This window comes from Zeugodacus cucurbitae, chromosome 6, assembly GCF_028554725.1.
Source record: "Zeugodacus cucurbitae isolate PBARC_wt_2022May chromosome 6, idZeuCucr1.2, whole genome shotgun sequence".
Taxonomy (NCBI): Eukaryota; Metazoa; Arthropoda; class Insecta; order Diptera; family Tephritidae; genus Zeugodacus; species Zeugodacus cucurbitae.
In genome coordinates this window covers 72,569,879-72,584,332 of record NC_071671.1, presented here as the reverse complement: position 1 = coordinate 72,584,332, position 14,454 = coordinate 72,569,879, and the positions used below count along the sequence as shown (strand labels likewise).

The 14,454-nt window shown below is 37.3% G+C and overlaps 1 protein-coding gene across 4 annotated transcripts in view; it reads left to right on the top strand.

The window, feature by feature from the left end:
• Positions 1-14,454, top strand: part of LOC105221361 (cAMP-dependent protein kinase type II regulatory subunit) — a 65,950-nt gene that overhangs the window by 24,047 nt on the left and 27,449 nt on the right. The window contains exon 1 of one of the 4 annotated variants that reach the window (XM_029046266.2): positions 12,071-12,309. The exons of 1 other annotated variant lie outside the window; for it this stretch is intronic. In XM_029046266.2, the coding sequence (XP_028902099.2) occupies positions 12,233-12,309 (77 nt within the window). In that variant the 5' untranslated portion in view covers positions 12,071-12,232. Of the gene's footprint in view, positions 1-12,070; positions 12,310-14,454 lie in introns of those variants that run through there. 2 more of the 4 variants (XR_003753374.2, XM_011198271.3) reach the window with 2 other exon arrangements.

The following is a 14,454-nucleotide window of genomic DNA, read 5'->3' as shown; positions in this document are numbered from 1 at the left end:
GACAAAAATAGATCTTGTATTAATTTTCAGTTTCATTAGTAAACCAAAAAAGTGGAAGGATAATGCTTCGTTCAGATTGTATCATGGCAGCTATAAAAGGCTTCAGCATACGTTTCGTTTTTAATTTTATTATTGAAATATGTTTGTGAATTTTACAAGTCGTGCGTTTGCCGTACCAACACAGTCCAATATTGTAGAAGCTCTTAGTAGAGTAGAAGTTATGAACACGATGCGCTAATCATGCCATTAATCAACTGTTGAGGATAAAAAAGAAACAATGCGATATAAAAATATGAATATTGAAATGCCTAGCAAGAGAAAAATAGTGAATTAATAGCTGCGATTTGTCAAATGCCTAAACAGGAAGCCCTGAAGAAGTAAATAATTCCTCACGGAATGGACGAGAAAGAAAAACAACTGACCTTGCGACCTTTTTGTTGGCCATTACAAATAGAAGAAGAAGCGAATTGGAGTTTATGCAGAAATCGTGACCCATGAAAATGCAGAAAAATTGCATTTTCAAATTTGTCATTCGAAATTGTATCTTCGAAAGCATTGCCAAGCCAGTTGCTGTGCGTCATAACATTACATTCTTCTTACATTTTTAGCTAAAAATCGCCCACTTATTTTCCCTATTCCCAAGGCATACTGCGAATATGAGACCAATTGGGGCATAATTTGCTATTTATAATACATGCTATTGTCATGTATAGTGGGGAGTATTTTCAACTAAAAGGTCAACATACATATGTATTTATGCGCATATTTACATAATGTTTTGATGAATCCCTGAGCAAACTACAAACAAAAACACCAAAAATATTCGCATTAATTTGTATATTTATATTCCGAGGGAGAACTTGTAAGGTTCGTTTGGTGCTGTAACTCAAAACCGTTATTTTGTATGCATTATTTATGTAATTACACGAAGTACATGAGATATATTTATTCATGGAAATAAACGGTGTACAAATTACCGTTTATCGGTTGCTCCATTGTATTTGCCACACCTGACCCCACAGCCGCACTTTGTTGGGGGTGCACCATTTTGTGGATTTTTGTTTTTTGCTTTTGTTGTTTCGAAATGCTTAAGTTCACGGCAGACGCGTTAAAATGAAATATGGGTCATTCTTTAACATTGTGTTTCTTTGTTTATATGAATTGCTGAGACTAAATTTACAAACGCAGGTCCGCGTCTCCGCGTCTCCATGTGTCCATGTATGTATGTGTGTTGCGCATTAACATTCTCGCATGTGCGCGCATAATTCACCTAAGCGAAGCGGCGCAAAATGAAAATGTGTGCTCATATCGAAAACGAAATGGCTGCGATAATAAAAAATATATATTTACTTACATTTAAAAAGCCAAATGCATTATTCAGCCGACGAGTGGCGAATGGGCCAATGGGCGAATGGCGCTGGCGAAATGCGCAAATGAATATTTCTCAAAGTTTTTAAATCATATTTTGAATACACACACATTCATTTTCTGTGTTGAAATATGAGTATTCGCTTAAATGCAAATGGGAAGAAGAAGAAGTAGACTCACTGCAAATTTATTCACATGTGCGCGCATACGTTTTCTGTATCGTTTCTGCTTTTCAAGTTCCCAAATGAAATGCGAAATTCACTTTTTAATTGAATTTGCTTTCGAAAAGCAAAAAGTAACGAAAAGCAAAAAAGCTTATGGTCTCGCGGTGTCCGAGAATATTTAACGAAAATGCGGATGATTGTTGTGGCAGAAATCTGTGAAGAATCTGCTAGAATATAAGACTAAAGAACTCGAAGACTCTCTCGTTATGCTTTATAGGCGCCTTCTGAATACTATTTCTTGCTATTCTAATTTTTAATTTTAAAAAAATTAATTTTTTGATTAATTTTAAAGCAACCATTTCCCGAGTAAAATTGTTTAACAAACACAGTGAAAACAGTGTGGAATTTAAATGAGGCGTATTTTCGTTTAAAATGCCATTCTCAAATACTTAAATCCAATCTGTCGCTGTTAAAGTCCTCGCAGAAAATACACGATTTACAATTCAGACATGACAGAGCGAAAGCCATATACCATATGAAGCAGAGTGAAAGTCCATAAACAACGAACGGGGAAAGGTTTGTTCAACGTTCGATTTATGGGCGAAATAGCGCAAAGCATTGCCAGCCAGAAGTTAAGGCGCAAAAGCTGTGACCTCCGCCGAGAGTGTAAAGCAACGTCAGCAAGAACGATAAGGACGCAGCCGGCAAAGCGAGAAAGTGATAGAAATCTTGCAGATTATTTTTATAATTGAATCAGGCAACAGCAACACAAAAGGCGTGCGTTGTTCCAAATTGCCGTTGCGCTGATATTTGCTTTAAAAATCGCAGACAACAGCTCCGGGGACTTCTCGCAAAACATATGTCTTATGCACATACGTTTACTTGCATACATATGTATGTATTTAGTAAATGGATGAGTATAAATTGGTTTTTGTGTGTGTGATATTGGCTGAATGAGAACATGCTCTTAAATCCTCAGGAGTTTAGTAATAAGACAATGGGTTATACAAGCTCCCCGCAGAACTGGTTGGTTAGGTCTTTCCAGTGACTTTCAGAAATCATCGAAAGGAGAGGGATCAACAGCGATCAAGCTTCCTGCTCTGCATACAAAGACGACCACACGACGCGACATAGCGACACATGTCGGTTTGAAGCCAGCGTCTTGAAGGCGGCAGCGACATATTAAACAACAATTTCAAACAAACTAAAAAAGAAGTTCCTGTTGTTGATAAGTTGTTCCTTAAATAAACAGCTGGATTCTATTGGTGCGGAAAAGCATGCCATTTTCCCATTCAGTTTATTATTATTTGCATTCACACTTGCTGCGGCCTTCGTGCAACATTTTCATTTTTTTTTCATTGCAAATCGTGAACGTGACTAAAAGAGCGTCAACTCAACTTCCTCTAGAAACAACATACATATATTTATACATTTGTCATGTATAATTGTAGTTCAAATGTCAGCTTATAGAAATCGTTATGAAATATAATTGACTCATTTGTATCATTCCATTTAACAGTAAATTATTTACCTGTTATTTATGCCTCCGACTATTTTTAGCGCTTTCCAAGAGAGGAGGTTATCAGCGCATTGCTCATTTCTCGCGGAGAAACACAAACAACAAATATTTCTTATGGAATTCTCGTTCAATTATTCATCTTCTGATATGCTCACAATAGATCAGTCGCGGGCAATGTAATTGCAAGGTTACAAGTTGTGAGATCATGGCATGGCATGAGTGAAGCTCTGTCTTCGCGGACAAAAAATAAGTAGTAAGGACCATCGGGTATGCACTAGGTTGAAGAGTTAGGTTAGGTGTGTACTGGTTCTGAGTCCAATAAAATGAGAAGTGTAATAGATGTGATGATTAAAGTTTTTATAAAATGTTTGATATTCTTTCAACTATAGCCTCTTGGCACCACTTTGTCTTACTCTCATCGCAATCCCCCATGATTATGTTAAACGTATGTTTTACATAACCTCACATATTTTGCTTTCGATTTCGTTGAAAGTCGATTTGAGTTTTAGATCAAAGAGGGTTTCACTGGCTTCTCGACAGCGCTGTTTGCTAACGCTTATAAACTAATACATCAAAGTCGAATTCATGTTTGTACATTTTCTCTTCGTATTTGGATTCGCTGTCGCTATCAGTCGGCTTTTACATAATTACTTGACAGCCTTTGCATTGCGGGTCATCATTTATGATACCCTTTTCTTCACTTGCGTGACTTTGTCAAATTTGCTTTGCATAGCAACTCACACTTCTTATTTGTTTTGGATTTGCCGAACGTTGAACGTTCCCTGGCATGTCGTGGGCACACAAATTCCTTGAAAAACGCTTCGCTGCTACAAACTTAAATTGAAAAGCAGGTTGACAAAAAGAACGAAGCTTCTCGCTTATTTGCGTTTTAATCAAACTTATCAAAGACTTTTAACGAGAAATATCCCACACCTGTTCTTAGTCAAAAGTACCGTTAAATTTGATTTTCGGAAAAGTAAGTTGAACTGGGCTTAAGCTAGACCCTTAGTCCATGCCATAAGAACTCCTGTCCTCTCCGTCGCGATGAATATTTGTTTTCTTGCATTATGCAATTTTACTTAAATTCTATATTTTTTAACATTCTTTGAGTTTTCCCGAACAAGTTGTCAACTGTTTTTGCCTTAAACGACTCACATGTGATTTTATGTGTATGTGGATCTGATAGTGGACTTGTGCAAATACAAATATTAGTACATATTTTACTCCAGTAGTCGATGCTTGGCTCTAAATGGCTTTCTCCATCAATCCTCTGTCGCGCAGCTCATCAACTTTGTGTTTACGCAGTTCTCTTTCAAGCTGGTTTATTCACACTCCTCCCCCATGTTGGCGTTATATGCGAGTATAAGTACAAGAGTGTGTGTGTGCTTGCATCTGTTTGCCTGGCTCCCGCTGATGTTTGCCTTTGCTCGCCTTTTTGCAGCTCTGTCACTTTGCCTGTATCCCGATGGGTGAATTTAACTTGAATTTAATGTCAAACTGCGTGTCAAGTCAACGGGACATTGTGACACCGAGTCACTAAGTGACCGACTTGTGTGTACGTGACAAACAGCGAACGAGCTGCTAAGGGTAAAAGTTCCAGCACAAAACAACTCTGATATGTTGACGAACATGCGTGCATACATACATGCATACATATGTACATAAATGGAGAGGCCGGAAATTTAATTCCATTTGTGTGGATGCTAAAATTTTATGAATCACAAATTCATAAAATGTAAAATTTAAAAATGTATGTGTGCACTGATAACAAATTATAATTAATTAGATTTTTTACCAGATTTTGTGTCACAAATTAAACCGTAAAGTTTGAATTAGATTTATTGGTGTATATTCAGAACTAGTAGGAACCCGATCGATTCCTCATCAGCTACTCAGCTACTTCCATTTTCGCTTTGACTTTTTATGGGTTTTGGTATGATATACGACATTTCTCTGCTAGCTTCTTTATTTTTGTAGTATACTCGTTACTTTAGTATTTATGTGTACCAAATTTTGGACATCTACTTATACTTCTGACATCTACACATACACATGGGCTACACATGTAGATCGACTGCCGCTGGCTGCTGAATAATTTCTCCTTGGCAACCGCTTTTGATAGGGCTTTTTTGTTGGCAAACTTCCCGTATTTACCCCCTTTCGCCGGCCTTGCAATTCGCGCCGCGAAAATCCTCCACAAGGACGCCACGCCGTGGGCGCTGTTCGTCACGACATTTGGCATTGCGTGCGGCGCACAATCACTCGTATGGTCATTAAAATTCCCGGAATCGCAAAAATGGCATGGATACAGCTATGTAGAGCTGCTATGCTTGACACTGCGATTGATTTACACTTATTGTTGAGTTTCACTTTTTCTTTGTAAGCCTTGTCTTCATCGCGATTTGGGGTCATGCAGTGACAAATGGGATATAAAGGGAAAGACAGTTCAATGACGGAAAAGGAAAAGACGAAAGATTTTAAATTACAGTTTTTTGCTCAATTTCAATGTATTTACAATTTAACCAAATTAAGACAAAATAGACCCGGAGACCAGTCAGCTCTGCTCTTACATGTACACAATCTATATAAACATAAATAAGCTTTACCCACATCATTTGTCAGCGCGAGTTGAGTTTAAATTGTGGAGAAGACGCTTGACCCCTTTCCATGACAATCATCGATTTCCAATGGCAGTCATTTAATTAAGCAAACAATTAATTAATTAACTTTCGAACATCATAGAGGTACAATTCTCATTACCGATTCTTCGACAGACTCGCACATACATACACACGAAAAAACTGCATTGTTAGCGACACTACGAGGGCGGAGTAGTGTTCAAATTTATCTTAGCAAACAACAACAACAACAACGACAGCGACAAATAGAGCCGGACAAAGGAGGAAAGTAATTAATTTCGCCACAATTTACAACAAGTGTATCTTTGTTGTTGTAATGAAATCAAACACTAGAGCCAGTAAAAGCAAAACAGGAAGCTGTGACCTCGCCAACCAAGACCAACAATAACATTTACTATTTTCATCTACAATTACTTGACCCTTTTCACTTTGTGATATTTAAGAGAAGAACATTTTCATTTCATTAATAGAACTCATGAGCCTGAATTTCATATGTGTAGGTGTGTGTTGTTTCAGTGGAGTTTTCTTCGAACCGAGTCCGATAAAAATGTTCAAAGAAGAGACAAAATTAGAAATGATTTCCCGGGATGCAGCCTTTGTCCCTTTGTCTCACCCAATTGTGAACTTTCAATCGGCAAATTCGTAGAAATGAATGGGGCGTGCTTGGAAATCCATGGCATTGGCGGTTGTTTATATTTATGAATATGAGAATATGAATGAATACGCATTCTCAGATTTGAATATGCATGTATTTAGTGCCTCGGATACTACTGCCTTGTAGTTAGCTTGTGGTCATTTCCCATTGCAACTGTGAATATCCGATTACAAGTAAGTCCCACCTAGTGAAAATGCGTGCAAGTACACTTTCCTCGCGGCCCACACGGTCTCCATTTGCTTGAGTGGTTGGTGGTAAACTTTTATGTTCCCATTTATATGAGTATACATAAGCTCAAGGGTGCTTACGGCATAAACATCAGCATATTCTGGACAAATGTTGTAATGTGCGTTCTGTGTGAATCTATGCAATATTCAACATTCATATGCGGTGGGCGCTTCGGGTAAATCGTATTTTAATTGGCGAGTAATAGCAACATCACTAATTCCATTCTTCTTCCAGGCACGCATCCACAATAGCTCCCACGCTTGTTCATATTTTTTTCCAATTGCCATTCCTTTATTATTTCTTATAATTTTTCTTTTTATATTATATGCTTTTATGACTTGAAATTTTCGTATTTTTTATCGGAACATAAGTTTCTTGGTCCCGAATAGCATAAATAATATATGATGCTACACGCCGCTAGAGAGAGAGAGAGAGCGAAATCGTCTAAATCTCAGAGTAATGCGGTAATGTCAAAATTTCAAACTATGACTTTTTCGGGAAACAAATAATAATTAAAATTAGATTTTTGATTGTTCTTACTCTGGCTGTCAACTCTTGGAAATGCTCTATGTTGGGTTTAGTGTGAGGCTTCGATTGAAGGATCGATATTGCTGAAGGTCCTCTCAACTTCTAAAGATTTAACTAATAAAAGCTGTTCGGAGATTTGTCCGGATAATACCTTGACAACGTGCACTGCAAAATTCAAAATTTCAACTTACCTCTTAACACACCTCGTATGAGCTCGTAGACCATGTTAAAAGTTCTATGATATACATACAGTTACATTAGAATTGTAGTATATAAGCATGTAAATTGATTTTTTTGTATTATGTATGTACTTGCGTGTCCTCAAGGACACTTGTGCGCACAATTTCATTGCGTATTTATGCGTTTGCCGCGTCCACGCCTTCGAAATTTCGGCTTGTTTATACACCAAAAAGCGGTGTTGTTGCGAGGTGCTGAGGTGTTGGAACCAACCTGTGCCGTCTCAAACAAGAAACAAGAAACCAAAAAACACAAAAGCAATAAACACCGCCTAATGTTGTGACGTAAATGAGTCAAATATTCAACGAAAAAAAAAAACAAGTAAATAGTAAACGCAATAAAATATAAGAATAATAATATCCAGCGACCGTGAAATGAGTCACAAGCAACAAACACAACACATTAATATGTTTATTTTCCATTGGAAATTTTTCAAATACACACACATAGACGCTTGATGTACTTGGGATAGCTCTCTAATAATAAAAAGTGAAATTCTGTAAACGATTCTTTTTCGGGCTCATCATACATTCGAGTGGCAATTTCGTAGTCAGCGTCTTTTCTCATAAATGATATACATACAAAAGAATGAATCTGTAGAGATGAGATTTAGTTATTCCAAAAGAGGAGCACATCGCGGAATTGCTGAGCAATATGAGTGCTCTCTATACACCTACACGGGCTCGAGAGCATGTAGATATTGGGCCCCGAACCATAATGGATTTTATATATCCATAGTACAAGCTTGGGTGTGTTGTAGAGCTACAACCAGTGAAATATGTTCGAAATGTGTGAAGTTATTTATAACGAGTGACTCCGTTCTGTTGCTGATTGACCCAATTCCAAAATTAATTTTATATTTTTAAACATGGGGCGCCACTACAACGGCCTACTTATGATTCTTCTTCTACTCACCACTCCTACGATTGTCCAATGGATTCAGAAAGATCTCTATTTATCAGGTGTAAAGATTACATGGGATTTTTCTGAGGACTTAGTTGTAAAGTCGACTCATTTCAACTTCACTACAAATATCTTCAACAGATGACTAACATAAACGTGTTAAGACCGTTAATAAATCAAATCGCTATAAATACGCACAGGTGCTCACCCCTCAAACACAAACACTTAACTTTGCTTTCTGGGTACATATGTTGCGGCGACCAAAATTCTGATTATTTGCTTGAACTTCATTTCATAAACTCAATGGAAGAGCAAAAAGCAAACTTGTTTCGCCCGGTTGGTGGTCGTTTGCTGGTCAATTGCATCGCTTCGGAAGAGGAGAGTATCAAATGTCATAATAAATATGAAGAAAACATGCATATGACGTTAAGAACAACAAAGTAAGGAGCTTAAGCTTTGCATGACTAACCAATCGGTCAGGCGTCTGACGACACAACACATGCAACAACAAAACACATGAATATTTAAATGTGCACAACAACAATATTTACCTACAGTGACAGTGCGGATCCAAAGCAGCTGCTAATTTTGACAGGGGTTTCGCACTTTCGCATTTGTTTTCGAACACTTTGAATGGTTTTTTTTTGATTATGCGTGCAACATGAGCTGCGTTGTGAAGCATTTGCCACGAGAGGCTACATATTTTCAAATTTTATCTTTATTTTGGGATTTAATGGGAGATAATCAATTAGTAATATTTGAATTTTAAATGCTGCTGTTTGAAATAATAGCTTCAGATTTATTTTATCCTTCCTTCCAATATTATTATTTTTGAAGGTTTGTTAGCATTAGAAAATCATGATCCCTAAAGCCCAGAAGTAACCCACCCCATTTCAGTTGCCGAGAATATTTCCCTTAAATCATCCCTTAATGCGCAATTACTGTTAAGACGGCTAACAACTAGTTAACATCTAGTGCGATTTGAGCTGCATGGCCGTATCAGTATATTACTTAACACTTAGTTCCCTCTGTTCCTATAATATATAGAACTTCCTAAGCCATAAAATTTGCCATATTTTCATTGCACAGTGCTACTGCTTCTATTAATAGTCCAATATACATACATACATACATACGCTCTGGTGTAAATATGTTGATGGTATATACATATTTATGTATGTGTGTTGTTATTGTTGTGCAATATGCCTGTTGTTGATTTCGGTGTTCGCTTAGTTGACCCCCACTGGAGCAAATACCCGCTTGTGCGAGTATACATGTATGTGTGTTGATATGTAATTGCTTACTGCACACTCGATCACTTACCCACTAGGCAGTGAGGTTTTCAGCTTTTCTGTGTTTGACATTTTATTTATTTGATTGCTGCGCTTTGACGTCGCTTATTTCAACATTTGTAAGTTCACGTATTCGTATTCCCATACACGCGCTCCTACAATGCCAACGTTAACGAACACACATCCGTACATACGTACATATATGCATATGTAGGTATGTACACACTTGCATTTGTTGCGGTCGCTGTTTTTCACTTTTATTTAAGGTGTTTCCATGTACGCCTCGCGAACGATTTATGTACGTGCTCTTGTCGCTATTTTGACGCTCGATGTATTTGGGTATTTTGGTTGGTCCGAATTCGAATTCGTGCTTGTTTTGACAGTTACGGCGATGACTTAATTTAATATTAAATTTTCGCTTCGAAACTGAGGTGATTCGGTCGAAAATACTAACATAATGTACCGCTTAACGCTCATGTCAGTACTGAATTTCGTATTTACAGACATGCTCACAAATATGAATGAGAAAAATCGATGTGTAATCATGTTATATTTATATTTATATTTATATTTATATTTACTAACAAGAGACTGCACAAAGGATGGATGACTATGCGAAAGCCAAATACATACGTGTATTTCCCCTTCCGCGGAGTTCCGCTATGTTTAGCTTAGAAGAACTCAAATCTTATATTCTACAATGAATTCTCAAAAAATTACTAATATTTCGGAAAATCCATGGCTTTGACCAATATATTCCTCAACATTACAATTACACCTTCGTACATATATGATCTTGTATATACAATATATACCATTATCTATAACATCTTCAATGCACCATTGAGCCGTGGCCTATTTCTTCCAAAAATTACCCACTATACATAATTACACAAAGCTATTATAATTACATACGCTCATATACTAAATAATAATAAATTACTGAAAGTAATGCCATCGATTACCTGAATAAATAACCAACGTGCGGTGCAACATTTAAACAAATAGGAGTATTTATGCGATGCACATCCATACATATGTGAACCAATAATGGCTCATATTGTTCGGTTAGTGTCATTGATAGTTGAAGTTGTCTCGAGCTGTCAGAAATTCCAGCCCGATGACCACCTCCATTGGTAGTCATTAACCTAATTTGGCATTCCAGGCGTCAGCTCTAAAGCGACAACACTGCGCTGAAATTCATAACAAAAATGAAATAAATAACGAAATTAGCAGAAATCAAAATTAATAAACCGAGTCCATTAGCCGACTGCATACTCGTACACACACCGATTCGTGTCGCGTATTTTCGCGTAACTTACCAAGAGCGTAATGATCGTCTATTTAACAATTCTGGTTGTGTCTTTATATAACTTTAGCCGACCGTTATACATTCGAAATTAGTTGAATGAGTTAATCCCAAATATGGGATTTATCGATGAACTGCTGAAATTGCGTCGAAATTAATGTGATTGGTCATTAATACTAACTTATGGACTCGCGGCGTCAGTCGATTCACACACATATTATATACACATATAGTATAGATTGCTTCAGATTTTGTTAGGCAGTAACATATTGCACTTCGCAAATTCGCACTAGTTTCAGCTTTCAGAGTTCTTCGGTTACACGTTTCAATGGATTCCGAATACTCGGATTTCAGTGACTTTGTTGTTGTTGCATTGACCATAAGGAAATTTGGAAACAGACTGAGGTCATAATTTCAAGAGAATTTGGTTACCTGTACTTGAAATTCAAAAAGTACATGTGTGTAGATGTGTGTTTCATACGCAAGAGGGCTTCTAATGGCAGCGTGGGAAGAAATTTCAAGGCTGATTTCAAATCCATCACACCAAATATGCAATTATACATTATTATATGTGAGAATGTATGTAAAGTATAATATATTAGGCTGTATACATTATTATTGATCATCATTATTGATTACGCCCTGTATGTGTATGAACATTTGGGGGTCTGCTGCATCTGTTCACTGGTGGCTTATAGACGTCAAAGTTTTATGACACCTCTTCGATATAATGTAGACCATTTATGGTATTAGCATCCCTTCCAACTGATAATAACATAATTTATAGTTGGACAGTAATTTATAACAATTTATCATAATATGCTGCCTAATGGCATGTCATTAAAGGGTTTTTCGCGAAGACCCACAAATTACTATATGTTAATGAGTTGAAATGAGAGATGTGTCATATAAAGTCGAAATCGTACTTATCATTACTTTTGTTGTGTTATATTATATAACAGAACCATATAAGGGTTGCTTAATTCATTTGCCCATTTATTTATGGCCGTTGGGAAGGTACACGAAAACTTCTCATAACTTTGTAATTTGCTTCAATATTTACCGATGCGTTACACCTTTATTACAAACTTGGCCCAGGTTACACTTTCGTGATATTTCTCTTCTAATGTTCATATGTATGTATCATATATAGGTGTGTGTAAACTGTGTAAACTTAAAACACCTTAGCTTCCAACATTTGCCACTTTAAAGTCTGATAATTCAGTAAAACTGATTTTTATTTCATTAGAATACTTCACAAAACATTGCGAGTGTTTCTATAAACGAAAATTTCACTATTAGTCAAGTCGAATAGCCTCAAGCAAAAACAAATAATTACACAGACACAAGCTGAGAGAGTCAAGTTAAGTGCGGCACCACCGATACAATCATGTCTGAAGGAAGTGAATGCTCGGATGAACAACTGCAGAAAGTTCCGGTTTCCTTGATGAGCTCCAGTAAGGCCTCGTAAGTAATAAGTGTGTAGATATTTGTTATGAGAAAAAAATAAATATCTATTCGAATTGGTACATAAAGTTATAACAAATTAAAGGAAGGCAAATCGTAAAAGACCCCGATGCAAAAGAAACCAGAAGTGCGGAGCTTTTCGACAGGAATTGAACGCTTTATAGCGTCTTAAAAAATAAACAAAATGTCGCGTATGTTAATGTGTATGAGACCGTTATTTATGCTACAAGTTAAGTGCTTCGTTCCCTTTACTTTGTCCGCCGCTATTTGTCGTCCTGCTAATGGCTAAGTACAAACGGTTCCGTAGTGAGAAACAATGAATTTCACTTATCCCGAAAACTGAAAGGTTCTGGCAGTATTCGTGCGACAGACGCTCAGCATGGATTGGAGCCAACACGCTTGACATACAAAAGCTTTCAGGAAAAACTAAATTCCATATTTCCCCAAAAACATATATTTTTTAAGCGATTGCTGAAACTGCGTGGTGTCTAATAAATGGGTACTAGCTCTTTGCAGACTGGCTTATGTGAATGCGCTAACAGAACATAATTACAAACAAGTACAGTTACCTCCTCTGATATCGATGTGTTTGAATTGAGAACTATAGTATAGTATAGTACAGGGAAAGAAATCCCACCCATTTTGACTCCCTTTTGCATAGCAGCTAACCTAAGAAGAGGCATTCCACACAGAGGTTACCAAATAAAAAAAAAAACGTGGAAACAAAATATTTCAGCAATAAATGCATGAGTCTCATCGTACACGTTTACTTACTCGTATGTGCATACAATTGCAGTGACGTCGAGAGTTTTGGGTACGCATGCAACGCGTACCGGCCGCAACTCGCCGTCACTGTGACGTCGGTCAGTCAATTAGAAAGGTAGCTCAACTTGCCGCCAAGTCAAACCCAAAGCCTATCAAGTTATGTAAGTGTGCGTGTGTGCGCGTATATCGTGGACCACCTTGACCCATTATTCGGTGTTGTTGCCTTTCAGTGCAATGCGAAGCGACGTGTGTTTGTTGCCAATTACAAATCGCCGACTGTCGAGTTTTACAGTCAAATCGTAACTAATATTATTCCAATACGTCGATTGCATTGTCTAACTGACTGCCAGCCGCTACATACGAAATCATTACGATTATTCTCGCACACATGTGCACCAGCTTACAGGCCAGACGACTTTTCAGTCTGTCTGCCAGTCAGTCTTCGCAATGTTCTTGCAGTCATTTGTGCATTTATTGCTTTCGTTGCAAAAACTTGCTCCGTTTGATTTTGTGGAGGCACTTGTCGTGTCTGTGATGCAATGCGGCATTTGGCGCTAGATTAGCAGAAGCTCATATATGCCTCTTCTTATGTGCCTACATTGCTATAAATTTAATTGCATTTAGGTTATTTTCGGAATTCGCGAATAATTTATACGGTAATTCATCGTGAGGCTTGTAACCGTCTTTGTACCAGTCTGGGAGCAGCCCTCTTTTGTACTACTGTTCATTTACGATTAGTACTCATCCGTGTGGATCACATAGAGAAGATAAGCTCTTTTTGCCAATGTAAATGTTCCTCAAGCACCCTTTAAAGAGAAACGGCGTTTGGAAGCATTTATTAAACTTTCTCTTAGGGAGAAGAAAGTCTGAATTTTTACTAATATGAGGAACTTCGATATCTCCGTATTGGCTTCGTCTCAAATACCTCATTTCTTTCACATGATTTCGACTTTAATTGCAATGTGAGAGAGCGCGAGAGCTTGTTTAGTGAACTGTGGAATTTACCGCTTTCGAATGGTCAAAGAGATCGTGCGATGCATGCAAATGATCGGATTTTTATGTGTGTGAGCACACGTTACTTAAACAGTTGTCTTCAGAGTTGTGAGCTGAGTTTTGTAATAATTTTTACTTGTTTTTTCGACGAAATTTATTTTTAATGCGCTAATATTCATAGTAATATTATTTAATCGCAATTAAGCATTAACTAATTTGTACCTAATAGCTTCATTTAGTTCCATTTTTGGTGTCTGCAGTTTGACACCCCAAACAGCGGGGTTGCCACCCAAAGTGAATATGTTTTTGATTTACTGATTTTTGCTCGCTAAACTGTTGCTTTTCGTATTACTTTTTAAGCTTTCCCTTTTGCTCCACAAACTTTAC